At 30.8% G+C, this 23,830-nt stretch overlaps 1 protein-coding gene, 1 non-coding gene and 2 pseudogenes across 2 annotated transcripts; 3 read left to right on the forward strand and 1 right to left on the reverse strand.

Annotated features, from left to right (window-relative positions):
* Positions 1-2,705: 2,705 nt before the first annotated feature.
* On the reverse strand, positions 2,706-4,008 carry LOC111295451 (uncharacterized). Its single transcript, XM_022888946.2, has 4 exons — positions 3,934-4,008; positions 3,479-3,806; positions 3,222-3,347; positions 2,706-3,056 (listed from the first exon to the last, which is right to left on the reverse strand). Exons 1-4 carry the CDS (start codon positions 3,934-3,936, stop codon positions 2,911-2,913), a joined length of 603 nt encoding a protein of 200 aa, XP_022744681.2. The 5' UTR covers positions 3,937-4,008; the 3' UTR covers positions 2,706-2,910.
* Positions 4,009-11,423: 7,415 nt separating this feature from the next.
* LOC149514950 (U2 spliceosomal RNA) lies at positions 11,424-11,616 on the forward strand. The gene has a single exon (XR_016327899.1). It is a non-coding gene; the product is annotated as a U2 spliceosomal RNA (small nuclear RNA).
* A 5,747-nt stretch (positions 11,617-17,363) lies between these two features.
* Positions 17,364-18,307, forward strand: LOC111294656 (germin-like protein subfamily 1 member 14 pseudogene; annotated as a pseudogene).
* A 2,360-nt stretch (positions 18,308-20,667) lies between these two features.
* Positions 20,668-23,074, forward strand: LOC149514951 (germin-like protein subfamily 1 member 14 pseudogene; annotated as a pseudogene).
* Positions 23,075-23,830: the final 756 nt, after the last annotated feature.

Here is a 23,830-nt window from a genome sequence, read left to right on the forward strand (position 1 = left end):
GTCAAAGTCTTTAATTTACCTTATAAATTTTTAGTACCAAACTAAGTTTTCTATGGTCTAATATTAAATTGTTAAAATTTAAAGATTTTATATTTTCTTGACATAAAAATTTGAGTATTAATTCAAAAAAATATATGTATAAATATATTTCCACACAACGTATAGAGATTACTAATTAATATACAATTGACAAAAGAAAACTAAACACTCTTCTAAATATATATTTTTCTTCTTTCTTTTATTGTTTTCTCTTTGGGTTAGTTTTATTTAAATTATGGAGGCTTCTTTTATTTTTTAAAATGAATTTTACTTGTAGACTAAGCTCCACCCAATTAACTCTATATTATTTTCATATTGTAAATGCAAGTCTTTATTAGGAAACAATGAGATTTGCTTAAAATTAAAGAAAGTCCGATGCCAAATTCGTTTAATGATTAAGTCTTTTTAGATCGCATCTATCATCCTTTTCAGTCTCTAGCAAGCTCCTCTTTCGCTCGAAAAGAAGTTGCATCGACAATTACGAATTATATAAAGTATTATAATTTTTGTAATCGTTAAAAAAATATTAAAAATTAAAATATTTGGAATATGTGAAATACTCTTGACTTGATGGGACAAGTTCCTCGTCCAAGCCAACATTGATCCAAATTCTTTGGATTTGTGTTACAAGGCCCAACCGAAAGCCTACTGCTATAGGGTATTACTTGGTGCTAATTGCAGGCACTGGAATTTGTTTATGGCATTGGTGAAAAAAATGCTGACTCGTTCCTCAGTGACAGCTCCATTGGACAATTGGGCCACCTGATATCAACCCAATTTACAGGGATGGGGGAATTTTTACGAATACGGTACTTCTTTCACAAAGAATTTAAATATAAAGATTGTGTCTGGGATTAATAATTTTCAAGTTAGTCAGGATGGGCCAATAGGGATTTTACCCAGCCTTGGGGCCCATGATTTAGGTTTATATTAGGAGACTTTTTTTCTCATGACTTTTAATTATAAAAATGCTGGCTGCCAACATTTTTGACGTGGTCTTAGTTCATTTTCTTATCCAAAACACATGTTCCTAGAGGAGAGCAGGCATGGTGCAATGACTGATTTTTGCGACTAATTTCATTGATCAGCTTACTTGACCAACATTTAGTTTTAATAATTTCGTTTTTTAGAACAATATAGCTAGATGGAAACTTAGATCCCAATCCCAACTGCTCAGATTATGCTCTCTAAATAATATCAAATATGTATGTCATCACTAATTATTATTTATTTTACGATCAAATTTTTTAAATGTTACTTTTTTAATACGTGCTGATATATGTGCCTAATAAATTAATCAATAAAAAGATGTTTCTATCTGTATTTTTCTATTAGTAACATAAGTTTGACACTTAAATTTAGTTTGGTATATATTTTTACTTTTTTTTTTTTTTAATTTGTCTTAGATAATTTTAGAAAGTGGCCTAGGGGTGCCGTGTTTATAACGGGAAAGAATTCTCCCCACTATAAAAAATTCATGGAAAATTCCAGTAAAACACTAACCTATGGCTGTAAATAATCCACGCCATCCCCCTCCTAATCTCCTTTTCACATCGAAAATATGCCTCCTATTATTTTCCACGCCAAAACTATGCGTTTCAATAAACGAACACTTTCTTAACTTTCTTAACCTCCTAAACTGAAGTCATTCAAAAGCAAGTCTAAAACCTGCTAGTCAAATTCAATAGCCTTGCTTCCATGTATGTATTTTCTCCTCTCACATCATTGTCTAACTCAGCTTTCATGGCCTTAAGTGCATCAACCCGTATTGAACAGACAACAAAACATGAATAAATTTATATTAAAACAAGCAAATTAAAAAGCTAGCAATCGAGTTGGATGAACTTTCAACAAGGCAAATAAATAAAAATAAGATCTGAATATTTATGTTGTTTTGGTTGGACAACTGAAAAGTAAGATCTGAAGCTTTATGTTTTTTTGTTGTATAAATAATTTGAAATTAGTCAGCCATATAATATATTATTAAAGTGTTAAAATTTTAATTCTCGATTCAAATTTTCACACGATCTCAAATATCAACATTAATCTGAAACTAAAATAATAAAAACTTAATTATTAAATATTAGATCCACCATCAATTTGAATCAAACTTTGATATCAAATATTGGAATCATGACTAGATTAAATTAGTTGTGGACCTAATATCCAATATTTGTGTCAAAATTAAATTTAAATTGACTGCGAATCTAATATTTTAGTATATAAAAAATGTATTTTTAGAACAAAAAAACCCTACGGCAATTATATATACACCAAATATATACGTAGGGCTAGATTTTGTACATACATACATAGCAACCAACCAGCTAATTCACTTGAGAAGATTAAGCATCCACCTTCACTTCTTTTATTATTATTATTTTTTGATACATCAACTGATTTCTCATTAGTATTCTTTATTGATTATTTGGTTTACTGTTTTGGTGTTGAAAAATAGAGGCAAAACTGTTATATTTTTTATATTAAGTAGTCTTGCTATTTGACATTTGAAGCCTGTCATACAACACATGTGATGCTTCAAATGAAGATTTATTTTTAGATCTTGAAATGGGTAAATATTTACTAATTCAAATTAAGCACTCACATCACGAGTTTTACTTAAAGTTAATGTTCAAGTCAATCCAAACTTATTGAAACATGCATTGTTGAGAATAACTCAAAATTTTTATTAAAATAAGAGTATTTTTTAAATAGTAAAATCCCAATTTATAGGGATGGGGAAATTTTTATGAACATGGTATTCCCTTCACAAAGTATTTTAATATGATAGTGCTTTAGCATAATTATAATATTAGGAAAGAGAATCGTAGATGATATGATATAAAAGTTATTAATGGACCAACTGCCATCCTACTTGCGGCGGTTCCCATTGTAACTGCCGCCATAACCACCAGCGTTGTTGCTTTCATCGCCGTCACCGTTTGTTCCATCAACAGCAGTCTTCTTATCTTTCTCACCAAGATTCTGAGCGTTATCAGGGGCATCATTAATCTCTCCTGCACACAACAATAAAAAAACCTTCACCAAATTTATATCGAAATTTGATCTTTTTTTTTTAACCGCAATCGGTTTAGGTGTATGTTTCCGACCGTACAATTGATCGGCTTAGATTCAACCGGTTCAATTGCTAGCATGGTCCAGTTTAAGTTCTTTCTTTTTACCGTGATCGTCGAAAAATCCTCCATTATGGCATCCACAACTGGCAACTTTGTTCACCACAGCAACACTTTCATCGATCGTAGTTTTTCTTTCAAGACCCAGATTGATTCCAGGAACACAAGTGTCTCCTGCATAAACAACAACCATAAAAGGAGTTAAATAGTGCGTTCTGTACAGAACAAGTAACCGGCTTCCAATCAAACCAGCCAGATCGATCATGTTCTGAAAACAGTAATTTTTCCAGAGCTTTTCTTTTTACCGTAACTGCCGGCAAATCCTCCCTTGTCGCCGCCATCACTGTTCATCATAGTTTCAATAGCTTTCATCATTGCTTTTTCATCAAAATTCTGGGCGTTCTCGTTATTCTCACTTGCTCCAATGAAAGCCATGCAATCATCCAACAATTTTTTCTTTGCCGCTTCCTTTGCAAGCATATCCTGATTTTTTCTCTTAAGCATGGAATGCTCCCTCACCTTCTTCTGAAGTGCAAGTTGATTAGCCCTCAGTGATTCTTCCATCAGCCTTTTCTTCTGTCTCTCTATTGCCAATACAATTTCCAGAGCCAGAGTAATGACTTCTTGGGGACCCTGTTAGATATTCAAGTAAAGCAGGAAAAGTCATGTTCATTAACAGCCACATTAACAGTTAAGACAATTATTGATAAATGAATAAAAACAAATAACGGAACTGAAATGATAGGAATAGAATTCTAACCATTTGGGGAAAAGATTCGGCACAAAGACAAGGTGAGCTGAAAGGAGTTGCTAAAACTGGGATGCCATTCGGTACTGAAAAAGAAAGAAACAGGGCAGATTTTAAGGTCGGGTTTTAGCACTAGACAAAAGGAAAAGATTTAGAAGAAATAATTTAGTTGAAAGTCGTAAATTTTTCTTAAAGTAATTAAATAAAAAGAAAAATTAATAAATTAAAAATTTTAATTATATAAATTATTTAAATTTTAAAAAAATTTTAATAAATTTTGATATTTCATAAAATTTTATTTTAGAAGTGATTAAATAAAAATAAAATTAAAAAATCTAATTACATAAATCAAATGTATAAATTTTGAAAAAAATTTAATAAATTTTTATATTTATTTTTAGATAAATATTTTTAATAAAAATATTGAAAAAAAATTTATTATTAAATAAATATTGAGCAAATTTAAATTATAAATAATATTTTTACATATTATTAATTTTTATAATAAATTTTATTAATTTTGTCGTAATGGGTTTGTGTCCGCCCGATGAATTTGAAATAAAAAAAATAACGGAGTCGCCACCAATATTCTTTTTGACTAGGTGCGATTGGTCACCTATTAAAACATATCATTTTAATAAAGTTTTAAAATTAATTAAAATTTATTAAAAAGATAATTTTACGGTCTGTGAAACAGTCTGGGTTCAAGAGTCGGTTACGCGTGGAGAATGATTAGCACCCCACAGTGCCTATTAAAAAATTGTATCAATTAACTATGTGTTATCCTTTAATTTTTATAAAAATAGTCTAATTTTCGGTATTTAAAAAAATATTTTTTTTTATTTTTTTTATTTATTAGAAAATTTTTTTTATTCTCAAGAAAAATAAATTAAAATCTTTTTATTGAAATAATTCTTAAAATGTTCCAGTATGTTGGTAACATTAGAATAAATTTTTCTCACCTAGAGATTTTTTAGGTATCACTTATCGGAATACCTAAAAATCTCATCCTTTGAGGCTCGAATTTACTTTTCATAAAAAATATCATGCATGCAATACAAAATGTTACCATATTTATGCACACATTTTATTCTTTTTTGTTAGAAATTTTATTAATTATTTTATTAATATTTATTTTTAATTAAAATTTTGAAGAAAAAAAAATTTAATTATATTGAATATTTTCTATAAATATTTCAATACACTGGTAATATTTTACAAAAAATCTTATCACCTAGGAATTTCTTAAAGCATCTCTACTCGAAATACTTTTAGAATTTCATCATCGGATAAAATTTATTTTCTTCTTATTTTTATTACTTATATTTTTAATTTATTAATCAATTTTTATTTATTACTATTTTATAAGAAAAAAAAATTTTATTGTATTAAAATTTTTTTTATAAATACTCCAATACACTGGTAGTATTTTAAAAAAAATCTTCTCATTTAGAGATTTCGTAAGTATCACTACTCGAAATACCTTTGAATCTCATCGTCGGATAAAAATTTTTTTTTCTTATATTTTTATTAGTTTAGTATTATTATTATTAAATTTATTTTTTTATTTTTAAAGTTTATTTTAAAAATTAACAGAATTAAAAAAAAATTAACCACATATTTTATTATTTAATTTAACAAATATAAATATTTTAATATGCAAAAATATTAATAAAATAATATATATAATAAAAAAAATTAAAAAAATTTTTTTTACCTAAAATCGGACCGATCAACGATCCGGTCAACACGCGATTCGATCCGACAATTCGGTCTGACGTCAGTGGTTTTATCACGTTCAGCTATTCAGTTTTGATCCGGTTAGGGTTTAGCGATTTGGGTCAGGTTCAACGGTTTGGTTTCGGTTCAGTCGAACCGGTCAAAGGCTAATGAAGAAAGCAGGTTGCGGGTCAGGTGCATGAACCTCTGGTCGAGTCGCGGGTTGACGCGCAGATCTTGGGTGCTTAAAACGACGTCGTTTTGGGCATTTATTGAAATGACGTCGTTTGGTTATTGGCCTTCTATATAAAAATTTAATTTTTTTTTCATTCATTTTTCTTTTCCAGAAGAAAAAAAATCTTTTTTTTTTCTCTATCAAACACAGGTGGCTGGCCGGCCATGCCTCTGTCGTCGTTGTCGTCGTTCATTGATCACCGGTCACTATCGTTGATGGTCAAAAAATTCTCAAAAAATACCAAAATATTCCCCTCAGTTCCCTGAACCCAAATTTGTATCCGTTTTACTAAAAGAAAACTCAAACGGCCTAGATCTATTTTTGAACTTTCAGTTAAACTTTTTTTTTTGTATTCTAACTTCCTTTTTTTTTTTTGAAATTGACTTTATTTTTTCTTTGTGCAGGAAGCTTCTCGGCTATAAGTTCTTTCTTACGGGAATGACTGTTGATTTTTTTTTGGGTTTTTTTTGGTAGAATATCTCTTTATTTGTGTTTTTTTTTTGTTTGGCTAGGAGCTCTATTTATAGAGCTTCGATCATGCGTGTGCTTGAAGGAATGGCACAAGGCTCGACATTGGGTGTAAGCACGAGCCTCATGCCTTTTTTTATTATTTTTGTCTGATCTGACACTGATAGGACTAAGAGCCAACGAGATCGATGATCAGAAGGGTTGAGGGTAAGATATGGTAGTCAGAGAGGTGGGGGTAGGGTATGGTGACAGTGGTGCCGGGGAAGGCACCACTGCCATCTCCCATTTTTTTTGTTCTATTTGTTTGTTTTTTTGTATTTTTATTTTTTTATATTTTGTATTTAATAATATTATTTTTAATTTTTTCAGACAAATTTGATGTCCACAAATTTATTTTTTAAAATTTTTATTAAAATTTTTCTTAAATTATTTTTAATAAAAATTTAATAAAAAATTTTATAAATTTTATCAAAAAATGAAATTTTTTACTGGACAAAAAATGCCAAATGCCTAAATAATTGTGGTCAGTAATACCCAAGGTGGGTACCCATCTTTTGGAGTTTGGCTGTGGACCAAGTGAGACGTGTCACTTCTCTCAAAGAGACACGAACGACACAGTATAGTCTCAGGTGGATTTGAGGAAAAAAATGAAAATGCAATTGGAATATTCCTCATTTTGTTATGTACAAATCACAAAAAGGGGAAAGAAAAAAATTATTTAGTGAACACTTCAAAATTAGACTTTTTTTTAATAATTAAATCAAATTTATCTATATATTATGAGGTAAATATTAAATTTCATCATTATATTTTAATTTATTACCTCTTCTATTTATACTTTTTTTTATTTCAACAAAATCAACCTTAGATAATAAATGTGATAGTATAACTACAAGAAAATTAATGTGATAGCATATTATATTAAAAGATTTTGCAAGTGTATTGATTTGTAAAACCTTTTCAAAATTTTTTTTATTTTCAATATGTTATTTAAAAATTTAGCTAGTGTACGTTACTCATAATAACATTTTTTTATATTGTAATTAGTAAATTTGAATATTATAGTTACATAATTAATTATATGTATAATAATTTGAATGGCATGTATTGATTCAAACCTATGTATATATTTATAATAATTACTACTTATTCCTAGCTACCAAACTTGCTAAAAATAATTGCGTCTTGAATTTGAAGAGAAATGCTAAAATTTAATGCACAACCTTTTCAAATTAATTACATTTAACTTGAAATTAATCCAACTGAATTGAAGTAAGAGTCCAGCCACTTCTCTCCCAATCTGAGTGGAGTATTATTTATATATAATACCTTTTGGTTCGAAAAGAAAATGTATTCTACTTAATTTAGAAGAATTAGAATGGGAATAGACTTGCTCATAGGTCTGGATGATGGTTCAAATTTGAAATTTTGTTTGAAAATTTAAAGAATTTGAACATAAATGTTAAACTCATTAAATGAGATTGAATAGAAAAATAAAGTCTCATAAAAAAATAAGATCAGACTTAAATTTTACCATTTAAGACTTAAAACAAAATTATTATAATGAGACAAAATTAATTTGCTTTATTGTTTTGTAATAAATAAGATTAATTTGTTTTATTACTTACAACATGATAAAGTAAATTTTTTCTTTATATAAAAATTGATCCAATTTTAAATTACATTTAATAAAATTAAATTGGATTCAAACTCAAATGACTTATAAATTCAATTAAAATTAATTAAATTAGATCAATTAATAATTTATAAAAAAAACTATTTTGTTTAATTTTAAATATTAATGTTTTAGATTGATTTAAACTTTATTATTATGTATAAAAATGGATTTAAACAAAAAATAATGTTCAAAAAATTAAGTCAAATCAAATCTAAATTTACTTAAAATATTAAAATATCATATTATGTTCAAACTCAATTTGATCAAATCCGAATCGATTTATAAACATATCTAAATGGGAACTATTTTTTTTTTCTACCTACTTTGTTTTGTTTTTTTTATGCTGTTTCATACAGGACATTTTGAAAACAAATGTATAGCGATATTTGAAATAAATTGGCCCAAAAGAAATTTTCTATGATTTGACAGAGATTCGATCAAAAATAACAAAAAAAAAAAAATGGCGACTTTTTTTGGAGGATTACTTGATTGGATTAAAAGCTAAACAACGAAAAGCTCTTTGATTTTTCTGTATTACAAGTAGACATTTTTTTTGTTGGTCGATCGAACCTTCAACCGCGCGATCTACTTCAGATAAAATTATTAAAATACATTATGGACAAAGCAAACTAGTAAAAGGTTAAAAAAAAAAAAGAAAAAAATTTGTAAATTTTATAGTATTAGTTAGAAAAGAAAATGTTGCTTAGAGTCATAGTTGGTCGGTGCAATAATATGAAGGATAAAATTTGACTGGAAAGTCTCATTCCTAGCGAAAAGGATAAAATTTCATTGGTTTACAAAAAAAATTTTAACGTTTCATTTGTAATTTTTTATTATAATTTTATAATTATTCAATTATAATAAAAAATTATATAAAAATTTATTATTTATAAATGTGATATATTTTATATAAAATTTTATTGAATTTTATATAATTTTAAATTGTAATTCATTAATTATAATGTAATAATTATAAATGATATATTTTATTTTCTATTACTTTGATATTTAATACGAATAATAAATTTATTTAGAAGAAAATTTACAGTAACAAAACAATGTATGTGGATCAATAATTGCTGATATATTTGGAGAGACTCCTGTAAATTCATAGTAGTCAACCAACTACTTGCAACGATTAGTCTAAAAGTATGATTGTGACACATATAACTATTTGAGTGATGATATTACTCTAACGATTATCTTGTGCCAGATTAGCTCGGAAAAATAGTATTTGAAAAATATATAGCTATAACCATAAAGTATTACTTCTTTTGACTCTTTTTTTTGTGTTTTTTAAAAATATTTTAAAATTATGTCTTTTCTTAAATATCTAAAATTTTTAATGATTTTTTATTTTTTAATATTAAAAATCATAAAATTTTAATTTTATATAAAAAAATTTAAATATATTAAAATCAAAATTCATTTTTAAATTTCACAAAAATCAATAACACTTAAATAATTTGAAATGAATGGTGTACTAGCTTTATATTTTTGAATTCCAGTACAGCTAAATCTTAAAATAATTTAATTTAATTTTTTAAATATATTGAAATCAATAATTAAAAAATATAAATTAAAAAATTTTACAATAATATAAATAAATCCCTTCTCTCTATATGTATGCATGTAGGCTCATATGCTACTATGAACAATCAAAATAAAAAAAGACATAACCATAATCATAAATTACAATTATTACTGAATTTAAAAATTTATTCAATTTATTTGTATAATTATCCATAAGAGATAACAAAAAATAAGATTAAAATTCAAATCTTATCATTTATAATTTTCTTTCTATCTTCAACTACAACCTTTTTTATACCAAAAGAAAATTACTAATGTTACTAGATTTAATATCTTCCAATCCCAAGTTTCGTAATATATATATATATATATATATATAGATAAGCCTTGGCGGCAAAACTTGGTTTATCATCCACCTGCAGGCACTAAATACTAAATATTCTATACTGAAACTAAACTAACAAAATAGTAACAAGCCTAGCTAGAACACAAAGAAAGATACGGAGAGAAAAAAAATGCTTGGTGACCTTTGGGAACAGGGGCATAGTACCAAGGATATTGGCTCCGAACCAAAAATTAGATGAACATGACAACGCTAAAATGGCTTTGAATTTTAAATTCCCAAGAGGGGCTTTGTCCAAAATGACATTTGATTTAGTTTTTTGAAGAGGGCGGATGGCCGATGTGAACGTCACGGTAGCCTGCTACAGGCCATTGCATTGAGGTTCTCATAAAGTTCCTCAAACGTTGAATCCGGCTTGCAGCCACCCCACCAAACTTATGCCTAAAATGCTTGTTAACTGGGTTGGGGTTGGGCCTTATGTTCGAAGTTAGCAAGGGAAACAAGCAGACCTATCCCGTTGATAATAAACCCAAAATTTCAAACACTTATTATTGGGTTGTTGCTCGGTCAATGTAGATTCATTTGCATGTGTTTTTTTTTTCCTTATGATTTTCAGCTATTTCTCTTCTAGATTTGGTTTTTAAAATGCTTTATTATACAAAATTATTTAAAATTGAATTTAGATGTTTGTTTCATTTTTCACAAAAAAAAATTAAAACTATTATTTACGAAATATATTTCAATCATGATTATGATAAAATAACAATTAAACATCGTTTTAACATGTGCGTTGTATTTGTGAAAACATTTTTAAATGTTAATATAAATTATCTTGATAAAGAAAGGAGATTGATATCTCGCATTCTCCAATACTAAAAATAGTTGTTTCAAAAACAAGGCCTACAAATGATCTTGATGCACTTGAAGTTGTGTACTAATCTGCACATTATGAACAGTTGTGATGAACTTGGTTTGATTTCTACAATACGGCTCAGCTTTGGTACACCATTCAGCCACTCAGTCATATTCCAATGCATCAAATTAAAGTTGTTTTACTGGTGTTTTACAACCAAGAGACCTTATTTCTATTATTCAAACAATATAATTCTCCTAAACCTAAAATATATTTCTTTTTTATTGTTCCAAATAAGGCAGCCATGTTAAGCCTATTATACCAATGATTAAGAAAAAAAACATTATCTCTTGATTACTTTCATGATTGAGAATAAAGTTTCCATTCCAAAAAAAAAAAGTGGTCAAACTTTATAATGGAGAGCATACATACGAACCCCAGATGCAACTATGGCACCTAATCCACAATTTCTACATTTCTTTGGTTGTGGTTTAATTTGATCCATAACAAGTCATAAGTAGCCCTCAAACACACTATTTAGGAAGGCTTTTCTTTTTATGTGCATACTGTGGTTGGCACATTATAGTTGGTTTACTTAAATCCCACATCACAAAGTGGAAAGTAAGGAGCAAGAATACGCTTATAAAAGAAGAAGATTTATAAAAGTTAAAACATACCTTTCTTAGCTTTTTGGCTAAAATCAAGTGTAGAATCTGTTTTTATCAGTTTAATGTTTGATACATGGGTCATTGGCTCACATGAAATTAAATTTATATTTTTATAGAGAAAATCCACCCACAATTGCTATAGAGGCTTTCGTTTATCGCTCAAGCGTTGCATTAAAGCTCGAGCTTGGAACACCTCACCCAATACAAGTTTAATTATTTTGATTTTCAAGTAATATGCTCTAGAGATGTTTTCCTTTTCTTAGTTAATCTAATTCATTTCTTATTCAAAATAGGTAACTCATGCGATGATGATAAGAGCGGTTACTTATTTTCGTTGAAAATGAATAAAGGTATTTGTGATGCCTCAATTCTAAATTAAAAAAAATGTGTGAATATAATATAATATTTATATATAAAGATTTAAATCAAAATTTGTGAGTATTACATCATAAGAGTCATTAAATGTTACGGTTATAGAAGTCATTAAGTATTACACGATGAGAAGCTACCACTAAAATTTTAATGTTTGACATAATTTTGGTCTCGGGGTTGAATTCGGCTTGACAGGAATGTCAAGCTTTATAGGTGAAGAGTCTTGGTCTTATGGTTGAATTCGGCTTGACAAGAACGTTAAACTTTATAGGTAAAGAGATTGTGACGTCTCTAATCCCACATTTGCGTGGATATAATATGATAGATATATACATATACATATATATATATATCTAAACCCAAATGTCATGCTTTAAAGGTAGGGAGATTATGATGTCCCCAATCTTACATTGGAGCCAATTCTACATTGAAAAAATATGTGGATATGATTTTATATATATGTAGAGATCTAAATCCAAAAATTGTGATGTCCCCAATCTCACATTGAAAAAATATGTGAATATGATATGATATATATGTAGAGATCTAAATTCAATTATATATTGAAAGAATGTGTGGATATGATATGATATATGTGTAGAGATTTAAACTCACATTGAAAAAATATATGGATTTGATATGATATATATGTAAAGATCTAAATCCAATCCTATATTAAAAGAATGTGTGGATATGATATGATATATATGTAGAGATTTAAACCCACTTTAAAAAAATAAACAAAATATGTGGGTATGATATGATATATATGTAGAGATCTAAACCTACATTAAAAAAATAAAAAAAAATGTGCATATATAATATGACATATATGTAGGATCTAAACCTACATTGAAAAAATAAAAAAAATGTGTGGATATGATATGATATATATGTATTGAAAAAATAAAAAAAAAGTGTGGATATGATATGATATATATGTATTGAAAAAATAAAAAAAATGTGTGGATATGATATGACATAATGTAGAGATTTAAACCCAATCATATATTAGAAGAATATGTGGATATAATATGATATATATATATATATATAGATCTAAACCTAAATGTCAAATGAGAGATTGTGATGTCCTTAATCCCACATTGAAAGAAAATACGGATATCTATATGTAGAGATCTAAACCTAAATTTGTGAGGTACTTTTTATGTGACTCATATTGAAAAAATATGTGGATATGATATGATATATATATGTAGAAATTTAAACACAAATCTATGAGGAGTCTTTTATGAGACAAAATCATGAGATTTTTAGATTAAAGCGGATAATACTTTACAGATTAAGTGTGGGTCTCCACACCACAATACTAGAGAAAGCTGATGTTCGATATCTCAACATGTGCCTTGCATGTCCAAATTGTGATGGCTTATGGCTAACATGTTCCTTCTTGATTCGAAAATATTAGACAAGGTTAAAATTGTCCTAAGGTAATGAAACTCAAAGCATCTTTTTTATTTATTTTACTTTGTATATGCTACAAGGATATGCTTTCTATATTCTCATTATTCCTTAACCAACAACCATGGTCTAAAAGGGAGATTTCAGGACAAAAAAAAAGCTTAAACTCAATAATGGATCATTGTGACCGACCCCAAATGAAAATTATCAAAGTTAATCCACAACTCATATTGCCATTCTTTCATGTACAAATGAAACCTATTCTTTTATTCAAAGAAAATCCAGCTCTAATATCAGAAAAGCTTCAATTGCCTTCATTTTCAAGTGGTTATCCATAAGCTCATTCCTTCTCGTAATCAGCAATTCTAATATATCCTCATTCTAATTGGCTTCTATATTTGTTGTCATTAACGACTTAGCCAAGTTCCTAATCTCTACTTTCATCTTTGCGAATTTGATTTTCATCAACTCAACCTAGTGCTTGGATTAGGGCTGCCAAAAAAATTTAAATGAGACAAAAAAAATTAATACTTGAGTGGAGAATTTTTCTAACGAAATAACTAGCACAAAATTTTTACAAACACAATTTACATTAAAATTATTAAAAACTCAAACAATTATTGCTATTACTTTGTTTGGTTTTCTATTAGCAAAATAATAAAAAAAAAAAGTTACATGTAGTAATTTGCTTTCAAACATCACATAGGGCTACAAAATCATATTAATATTTAGACCTTAATTATTAGAACTTTGACATATATGAGAGGAGACAAAGACAGCAAAATTTTGAGCCCGAAAGGTCATGTGGGTTTGCTTCTTACCAAATTCTTTTTTACATAATTAAAAACTCGAGAAATATTTATTAAATTAAGGGCGATTATGGAGATATAAAATTAAGATTTTTTAAATTATTTTTTCTAAAATTAAGTGTAAATTAAAAGTATTACTTAAAAATTTGCTAAATATATTTACTTTTTTACCATGACAATTCAACCATATCAAATTTTAGTTCATGCAATTATTTTTTAAAAATGATATTAAAATATTTTTATCCTTAAGTTTCAGTTTCCTTTATATAAAAGTTTTTAAGAATTTAGTAATCCTTAAAAAATATCAGCAATTTTCATAGTGTCAATTGGAGGAAAGAAATTAAACTCAACGAGACTTACAATTTCCCACCAGAAAATGGAAACTTTTTCCTGCCTTCTCTCCCATAAGACCAGAAAGTGTATGGATTGGAGCTATAGATATGTAAATCAATGAGTAGAAAAGTACATGTATTTTGTTTTCCTTACTTGATTTGAGAAAAATAACGATAAAAAAAGGTAGTTTAGGCTTTAATCTCTTACGATTTATTGTAGAAATTAAGTTGATTTGTTAATTAAGAACTTCTTTTTCCCATTTTTTATCAAGTCATTTAAATCAATATTTGAAAGCTAATATAACTTTAACTCATATGTATGCAATATAGGTTGAATTTTTTTTTGGTTCAAATGGTTAATTTAAAATTTTATACATTAAACATATTAATGATGTTGTTTTCCTCTTCTTAAACCATGTAATTAAGTTCGGATACTTGATGAAATGCTCAAATTAATTCATTGGCCAAAAAATAATTACTTACTATATTTTCCGTTTGAATTCCAAGAAACAGATAAAACCATATAGAATTTGATATTGTTAAACATTTCTTGTATTCTTAATATTAATTAGTGACCATTGGACCAAAAAGACTATTAATTAGAGATCATGTGTTGTTGCACGTCATATTTGTTTTTGATTATATTTTTAATTTTTAAATATTAAATAAAAAATTGATATAGAATTTGAAATATATATAATTGAATTTTAATTAATTTATAAGATGACGATGTTAAATGTTAAATCGATATTAACTCAATTTGAATTATAAAATGAGGGACTATCTAGATTTATGATATGAGAAGAAATTATTTCTTATTATGTAACTTAAAAACAGATGAATAAAAAATAATTATAAAAATATATAACATAATTATTATATGAAGTAAAACAAATTAAAATAAATAAATAAATAAACCAAGATTGAACCAATCCTCCGAAGGAAGACCGTTCGACCTAAAATTCGCACTGTCTTTCTTGTAATTGAGACAAAGACCTTGTTGATAGTACGCTTAATTATATTATATTTTGTAAAGAAAAATGTTATTTTCTGCAACAATTAAAACTAATTGTATGGATTGGGACCCCATATGGAGCTAGCATTCTTCTGCTATACTTGTATGGCTTGGGAGCCTATGTAAATCGGTTGCCATCCATTTCTGATTCCAGCTGGGTCGGCATGGATCGATCAAAGTTCTCCAGGGAGACAAAGACAAGTACTCCCGTGTTAAGTTAAACTTGGTTCAAAGTAATGATTGAACTTCACCTGGTCGGGTCTTGAACAGTTCAAAACACCAAAAATGTAACCTATCCAATCCAAATTTACAGTGAAGACAGCTCCATAGGTTTTGGTAACAGCCCAAAGAAAGACAAAAAAATGGAACCAAAAGCAAACTGTGTTTTTGCAGTTTTTCTCAGTCGACTAACCTTTTCTCAGCTCTTTGTTCTTTGCTTATCAAAACCATCTTTGATTTCAGCGTTTTTTCATATCTTCTCTTTTCGGGGGAAAGAATAAATGGAGATGTGATCAGCTCATGACCAGAAAAGAAACTTACAAGATTAATTCAACGTAAACAATAAACAGTAATTATGGAAATTGAATTGAACAAATTTTATCAGAAAGCTTTGCCTGGCGTAGCGTGATCTTGCAACCCCTTTTGTCATTTCACCGATCAGTGCCAATTCGACTGTGTGCGGATCTGCCTTTCTAGCTTTGGCAGCTTTCGCTTTGTATTATATAATGTGACGGCGAGGCATCGATCTGGAAGCGTCTAGATGCTTGAGCTCAGGCCATGTTTGGCATGCCTTGACTTTAACGAAAATAAGTCAGGCTTTGGTCATTATCAATTACATTATTTAGCTTATCTTATAAGGTCTTTTTTTTTTTTTTTCAATATTGGTATTTTTTTATAATTATTTAAAAAAAACATCATTAATTTTTTTGGTACATAAAAGCATTATTAATTTGAAGCTAATTAAAAGTGCAAAATAAAGTTATACATGTATATATATACATTATCAAATAAACATTAATATTTGAAGGTCAATTAAAAAGTTTCAACATATTTTGAAGCTTAATACATATAAATGTTTTCAAAACAATAATATATATATATATAATATTAATGTTTTGGAGCCAAAAACTCACCCACAATGGCTTGTTATCGGGGCTTTCGCGTGTCGTCTAAGCGTTGCGCTTAAGCTCGGGCCTGGCGTACCCCACCCAACCAAGTTGATATATTTTTAGGCAAAAGATGGTAATTATAATTCTTTAATAAATCTGGAACTGAAAGTTTAATTGAAATTTTTAATTAAGGATGATGGAATTAATAATGTTAAGACTATTGCGATCAAAAGCCATAATACAGCTTGGAATCTGCATCAAACTATTATAATTTGTCTAATAGAAAATTTTAATTGGGGATCAAAAGCCATAATATCATTTCCTTAATGGGGGGATGAAATATTTTCGTCATTGTATGAGTTCCAACTTCCAATCACCAAGTGTTGCCAACCTGTTTCAAACAATTCGGGAGAATGAAGTATTTTCATCATTAATTTAGCTTGAATTGAATTAAAATAAGAGGTAAACAGCTCGATACAGTTTTCTATAACTTTTATTTTATTTTTTTGGTTAAAAATACAAAGTTTGATTTCGATTGTAATATGTAATAGAAAGAAACTCCCATCTGATATAAATGTGGAAGAACTTCTGAAAATTTCAACATTTACAGACAATTGTGAACTCAATTTCAATCGATTGTAAGTTGAATGCCTGCAGCGCCGTCTTCCAATTGCAACTTTACAACTGTGCTAAAGTCAGTGAAGTATTGGAAGAGGGAACTCCATAATGTATATCCACAAAATTTAATCGAAGAAAAGAACAAGCAAAGACTAGTTCAATGATTCCAACTATAAATAGGCAAAGTTCTCCACCAAGATTTCTCACCTCTCATCAAGCAATATATAGAACTTGGAAGAATTTAAGCTAGAAATCTTGCCTTGTTGCAATGGAAGAAGGTCAAATCGTCGTAGCAATTTCCCAGTTGGCTCTGGCTTTCTCATTTGCCACTGCCTCTGATCCTAACCATCTCCAGGATTTCTGTGGAGCCATCAACGACGCCCATAATAGTGGTATGTTCACCCTTTTTTTTTGTTTGAATGTATTCAACCTAAACTCTAAATTAAATACACTCAGTGATGAACCATAACTTGTAAACAACTGTACTATCTGATTTAATTCTCTATCTTTTTGCAATGCATGGTATGTGTCAAGTGTCGACTCATATTTCGCCTTTCATGCAGTATTTGTTAATGGGAGGTCCTGCAATGATCCAAAATTAGCCGAAGCAGAAGACTACTTATTTTCAGGACTCAACATGCCTGAAAAAACATCACATCAACTAGGATCAAAAGTCACTCCTGTCATTGTTGAACAAATACCAGGACTTAACACCCCTGGCATATCTTTGGCTCGAATTGACTTTGCACCTAATGGCCTAAACCCTCCTCATACTCACCCTCGGGCCACAGAGATCCTTGTAGTCCTAGAAGGCACACTCTATGTTGGCTTTGTTACATCCGACCTGGATAATCATCATATCTCTAAAGTCTTAAACCCTGCAGATGTTTTCATTTTCCCAATTGGTCTAATTCACTTCCAGTTCAACATAGGGAATACTAATGCAGTGGCCTTTGCTGGTCTTAGCAGTCAGAATCCTGGTGTGATTACCATTCCAAATGCCGTATTCCGATCCAAACCGCCGATTAATCCTGATGTTCTAGCCAAGGCTTTTCTGCTGGATAATAGTGTGGTTACCGATGTTCAGTCACGTTTCTGATGGAATAACAATTAGAGCATTGTTTTCAACAGATTTGAAGTCTTGATATAGCAGCTTATTTCTGATAATGTTTGACAGGCTTTCTCATTATAGAAAATTAGTTCTTGTTGAGGTGTGATGATGAGGTTCTTTATGTACGTTTTCTTTTGTAAGGTTTTTTGTAAGTTGATCTTGAGTTTGTTTAAAAGATTGCAGTCTGTTTTCAGTGACAGGGCTCTATGCAACATTTATATGGAGTAATAAGCTTCAAAATACTTTATTGAGGGGTCCTAAATGTGTGAATATTTGAATGAATAAGCATAAAATTAGTAGCCCAAATTCACAAGAAATACAAAAAATTTCCACCCGTATCATGCCTTGAAGACGAGAAGAGTTTCTCGGTCTAAACCCATTTAATTGCTTTAGAAACCAGCATAGTTTTTCAAGATAAAATCTGAGCTTCTTGCAGTGAAACTGCCATCCTAGACCCGTCATCACTTGATTAAGTTTTACATCTTCATGATTTTCTTCCATTGAGTTTATAAAAAATTAGATACCAAAGTTTTTTGACTCGGTATTAAGCCCGCAAGGCCATCACTGCCCATCAATGTTCAGTTTCTGACTTTGATTGAGGACTCTTTACTGCAAGCAGTCTTCACTGCAGAAAACAAAAAAGGCTCTAAGACCCACTCTCTTTCTGGCCGAAGGCAAAGCCTCCGGCCACGCCACAAGGCGCAGGACAGCTGGTAGAGAAGGTAGCCCCTGGTTCTCTGCTCAGATTAGATCAAGTAGATGGTCAAATCGGTATCGGCCCCCCTAAGTTTGCAGCACTAAAATTCCTAAAATGTCCAAGATATCTGGGCTGGTAATAGATTGGGAGAAAAGATCCATACAAGGCTATTATCTAAACCCAGACCGAAGAGGAAGTCTAAAGCCCAATAAACTCGTCAAAATACAAACATCAAAATAATTGTGAACCAAAGAGATCCACAAATTTCTAGTATCTTAAAAGTGTCCTTGGAATATTAATGGGCTTTTGGGGTTAATTTTGCTGATGTTAGAGGTAACAGCGGTTCTTTTGAAATGGACACCTGAACCGCAGAAAATTTTTAGGCAAACATTTCTTCGTTTTTTAATTATTCACAAACATTTCTATGTATAAAGAATGGTGTAATTGTACATAGAGACATCGAACTAGGATCGAAAGTCACTCCTGTCAATGTTGAACAAAATACCAGCACCTGACACTCATGGCAATTCTCTGGCCCGAATCGACTATGCTCCCAATGGTGGCCCAAACCACCCCTCGCACTCGCCCTTATGCCATAGAGATCCTAGTTGGCTTTGCTACATCCAACACAGAAAATCGTCTCTTCAACAAAGGCCTATATCCTGGAGATGTTTTAGTTTTCTCGGTTGGTCTAATTCACTTCCAGTTCAACCTAGGGAAAACTAATGCTGTTGCCTTTGCCTCTTTGAGCAGCCAGAATCCTGGTGTGGTTGCCATTTGGACAACAATTTGGTGAAACGTCTTCAGTCACGATTCTGGGAGAATAACAATTAGCGCATTGATTCAGATTTTAACATCCATCAAATTGCTGCTTATTTGGGATAATTCTTTTGACAGTTCGCTCACTATGGAAGTGGTTTTCTTGTTGAATTAATTTGTTTATGTAAGCTTTTAAATTTGTTTTTAATCATAGTCTTACTATTGCTGTTTGTTTCCATTCTTGGACCAACATGGGTTTTCCGCCACCCATGTGCCATGAAATAATAAAAGCACAAAAGAGAATTTCAATTCAACTATTTCTGCAACTTGTGAGCAGTTTGATGAACTTGGTTTGACATCTACAAAACTGCAATTCTGCTCATCTTTGGTCACGCTTCTGCCACTGCTAGTCTTTTTCAATGCATTAAATTTAAGATGTTTAGCTGCTCTGTTTTAACCAGCAAACCATGTTTCACCTGCAAATGTACACTGGAGTTCTCCTAAACCTGAAGTCTATTTCTTCTTCGTTATTCCAAACAAGGCAACCCTGTTAAGCCTATTGCAAAATGATTAACAAAAGAGCATGTTCAAGTTTCTACGTCAAAATGGAATTTGAACCCTGTTTTGTGCCGACTATCAATCTCCACCAAAAACAGTTTTTTTACCATCCTCATCACTTTTCTCATGACTGGGAATGGAGTTTCCACTTTTCATTCCAAAAGAAAACGCTTAAACTTTATATTGGAACATAGATAGTAATCCCAGATACAATTATGGCCCTAAGCCAGAATTTTTACATTTCTTTGGGGTGCTTTGGTTCACGCTTCAAGTCATAAGTGGCCTAGAAACAGCCTAACAAGAAAGGGTTCACTCTGTATTCGAGCACAGCAATCATCATGTTATAGTCGGTTTACTTAAATCCCACATCAGGAAGCGCACGTTAGAAGGGGGGAGAGGCTCGTTTAAAGAAAAAAGCTAACCCTTCCGCCATTTCTTCTTGTGGTCTGGGCCTTTTGGTTAAGATCAAGGATTTGTTTTAATTTGTTAAATATCTATATCTAATACATGGGTTTGGCCAGTCATTGGCCCACATGATGTTAATTTATATGTCCAGAGGGGAGCCCACCCATCGGGGCTGAGGGGTGTAGCCCAGGCATTGTACTAAAGTTCGGGCCTGCTATGGATTAGAACGTGTAATGAACTTTTTAATTTGATGCGATTGTAGTTGTAAGACTATCAAGAAGGCATAATAGCCTGGAATCCATAAACCACTGTAATTTCAATGTAATAGAAAATTTTAATTGGAGATCAAAAGCCATAATATCATTTCCTTAATTGGGGAGATGAAGTCACTAATTGTATGAGTACCTTTGTGATTGCCAACCTGTTTCAAACAATTCGAGAGAATGAAATATTTTCATCAGTAATTTAGCTTTGAGTTCCAAATTCCAATCACAGCTCGATACATTTTTCTATAATTTTCATTTTCTTTTTGTTTTAAAATACGAAGTTTGATTTTGAATGTCATGTATAATAGAAAGAAACTCCCATCTGATATAAATGTGGAAGAACTTCTGAAAATTTCAAGATTTACAGACCATTGTCAACTGAATTTCAATCGATTGTAAGTTAAATGCCCGCAGCGCCGGCTTGCAATTGCAACTTTACAACTGTGCTAAAGTCAGTGAAGTATTGGAAGAGGGAACTCCATACTGTATGTCCAGAAAATTTTATTGAAGAAAAGAACAAGCAAAGACTAGTTCAATGACTCCAACTATAAATCGGCAAAGTTCTCCATCAAGATTTCTCATCTCTCATCAAGCAATATATAGAAATTGGAAGAATTTAAGCTAGAAATCTTGCCTTGTTGCAATGGAAGAAGGTCAAATCCTCGTAGCAATTTCCCTGGTGGTTCTGGCTTTCTCGTTTGCCACTGCCTCTGATCCTAACCATCTTCAGGATTTCTGTGTAGTCATCAGGGACGCCAATAATAGTGGTATGTTCACCCTTTATTTTTGTTTGAATGTATTCAAATCCATGCCTAAACTCTAAATTAAAGACACTCAGTGATGAACCATAACTTGTAAACAACCATACTATCTGATTTAATTCTCTATCTTTTTGCTATGCGTGGTATGTGTCAAGTGTCGACTCATATTTCGCCATTCATGCAGTATTTGTTAATGGGAAGTTCTGCAAGGATCCAAAACTTTCCGAAGCAAGGGACTTCTTCTTTTCAGGACTCAACTTGCCTGGAAACACATCGAATCAACTAGGATCAAAAGTCACTCCTGTCATTGTTGAACAAATACCAAGACTTGACACTCTTGGCATATCTTTGGCTCGAATTGACTTTGCACCTTATGGGCTAAACCCTCCACATACTCACCCTTGGGCCACAGTGATCCTTGTAGTCCTGGAAGGCACACTCTATGTTGGCTTTGTTACATCCAACCCGACTAATCCTCTCATCACCAAAGTCCTAAACCCTGGAGGTGTTTTCATTTTCCCAATTTGTCTAATTCACTTCTAGTTCAATACAGGGAATACTAATGCAGTTGCCTTTGCTGGTCTTAGCAGTCAGAATCCTGGTGTGATTACCATTCCAAATGCATTGTTCGGATCAAAACCACCCATTAATCCTGATGTTCTTGCCAAGGCTTTTCAACTGGATAAGAATGTGGTTACCTATCTTCAGTCACGTTTCGGATGGAATAACAATTAGAGCATTGTTTTCAACAGACTTGAAGTCTTGATATAGCAGCTTATTTCTGATGATGTTTGAGAGGTTTTCTCATTATAGAAAATTAGTTCTTGTTGAGGTTCCTTATGTACCTTTTCTCTTGTAAGGTTCTTTGTACGTTGATTTCGAGTTTGTTTAAAAGATTGCAGTCTGTTTTCAGTGACAGGCTTCTATGCAACATTTATATAGAGTAATAAGCTTGAAAAATACTTCATTGAGGTCCTAAATGTGTGAATATTTGAATGAATCAGCATTGAATTAGTAGCCCAAATTCATAAGAAACATAAAAAATTTCCAACCGCATCATTCCTCGAAGACAATAAGAGTTTCTTGGCATAAACCCATTTAATTAGACTTTCAGAAACCGGCATAGTTTTCAAGATAAAATCTGAGCTTCTTGTACTAAAACTGACATCCAAGACCCGTCATTATTTATTAAGTTTTACATCTTCATGACTTCCATCCATTGAGTTCACAAAAAATTATGATACCAAAATTTTTTAACTCGTTATTCAGCCCGCGAGGCCATCACCGCCCATCAATGTTCAGTTTCTGACATTAAGGACTCTTGACTGCGGGCAGTCTTCACTGCGGAAAACAAAAAGGCTTTACGACCCACTCTCTTTCTGCCCGAAGGCAGAGCCACCAGCAACGCCATAAGGCGCAGGGCGGCTGAGAGAGAAGGGAGACCCTAGTTCTCTGCTCAGATAAGATCAAGTTGATAGTTGAATAGGCATCGGCATCCTGTTTTATAGTGGTGGAAGCCCCCTAGGTTTACCGGACTAAAATTCCTAAAATGTCCAAGAAGTTTGGGCTGGTGATCGGGTCGAAAGATCCATACAAGATAAAAGGAGGCTAAACCCAGACCTAAAAGGAGGTCTAAAGCCCAAGATAGCCCAATAAACGATACAAACATCAAACTAATTGGAGTCCAGGGAAGAGATTTTACTTAAAAAAAGTTTTTTTTTTTTTTTTTTTTCATGAAATTTGGTTGAGTTGGTAAGCAGTGAATATTGTTTGTAAGAGAGAGGTGAGATTCTGACTGTCAGCAGTTTTTTTACGAGTAATTTATAAATTTAATGTTAATTCTCGTTTTTCTGAAATGAAATAATTTCCCATCATCATGCCATTTGTCATTTTGCAAGGAGATCACACTTCAACTTTCCAAAAGTCAATTAGAAGTGCTGAGCTATCTTCGTACAGAATGAAATGCTACCAACAAATTTCCTTGATACCCATTAAAAGAAAAGCAAAAAAAGGCTCTATGTTTGAATGAGAAACTGGCTTGACACATTAACTATAGTGTGGAATTTGAAGCATACAAAATGATTGGTAAAAGAACTATTGAAATAAAAATGTCCATGACAAAAACAAAAATTTAAAGAAAAAAAGAGACTCTAAACCCATTTCATGAGCTTTTCCGTG

The sequence above is a fragment of the Durio zibethinus genome, chromosome 14, assembly GCF_047325235.1.
Source record: "Durio zibethinus cultivar Kanyao isolate XHJ-2024 chromosome 14, ASM4732523v1, whole genome shotgun sequence".
Taxonomy (NCBI): domain Eukaryota; kingdom Viridiplantae; phylum Streptophyta; class Magnoliopsida; order Malvales; family Malvaceae; genus Durio; species Durio zibethinus.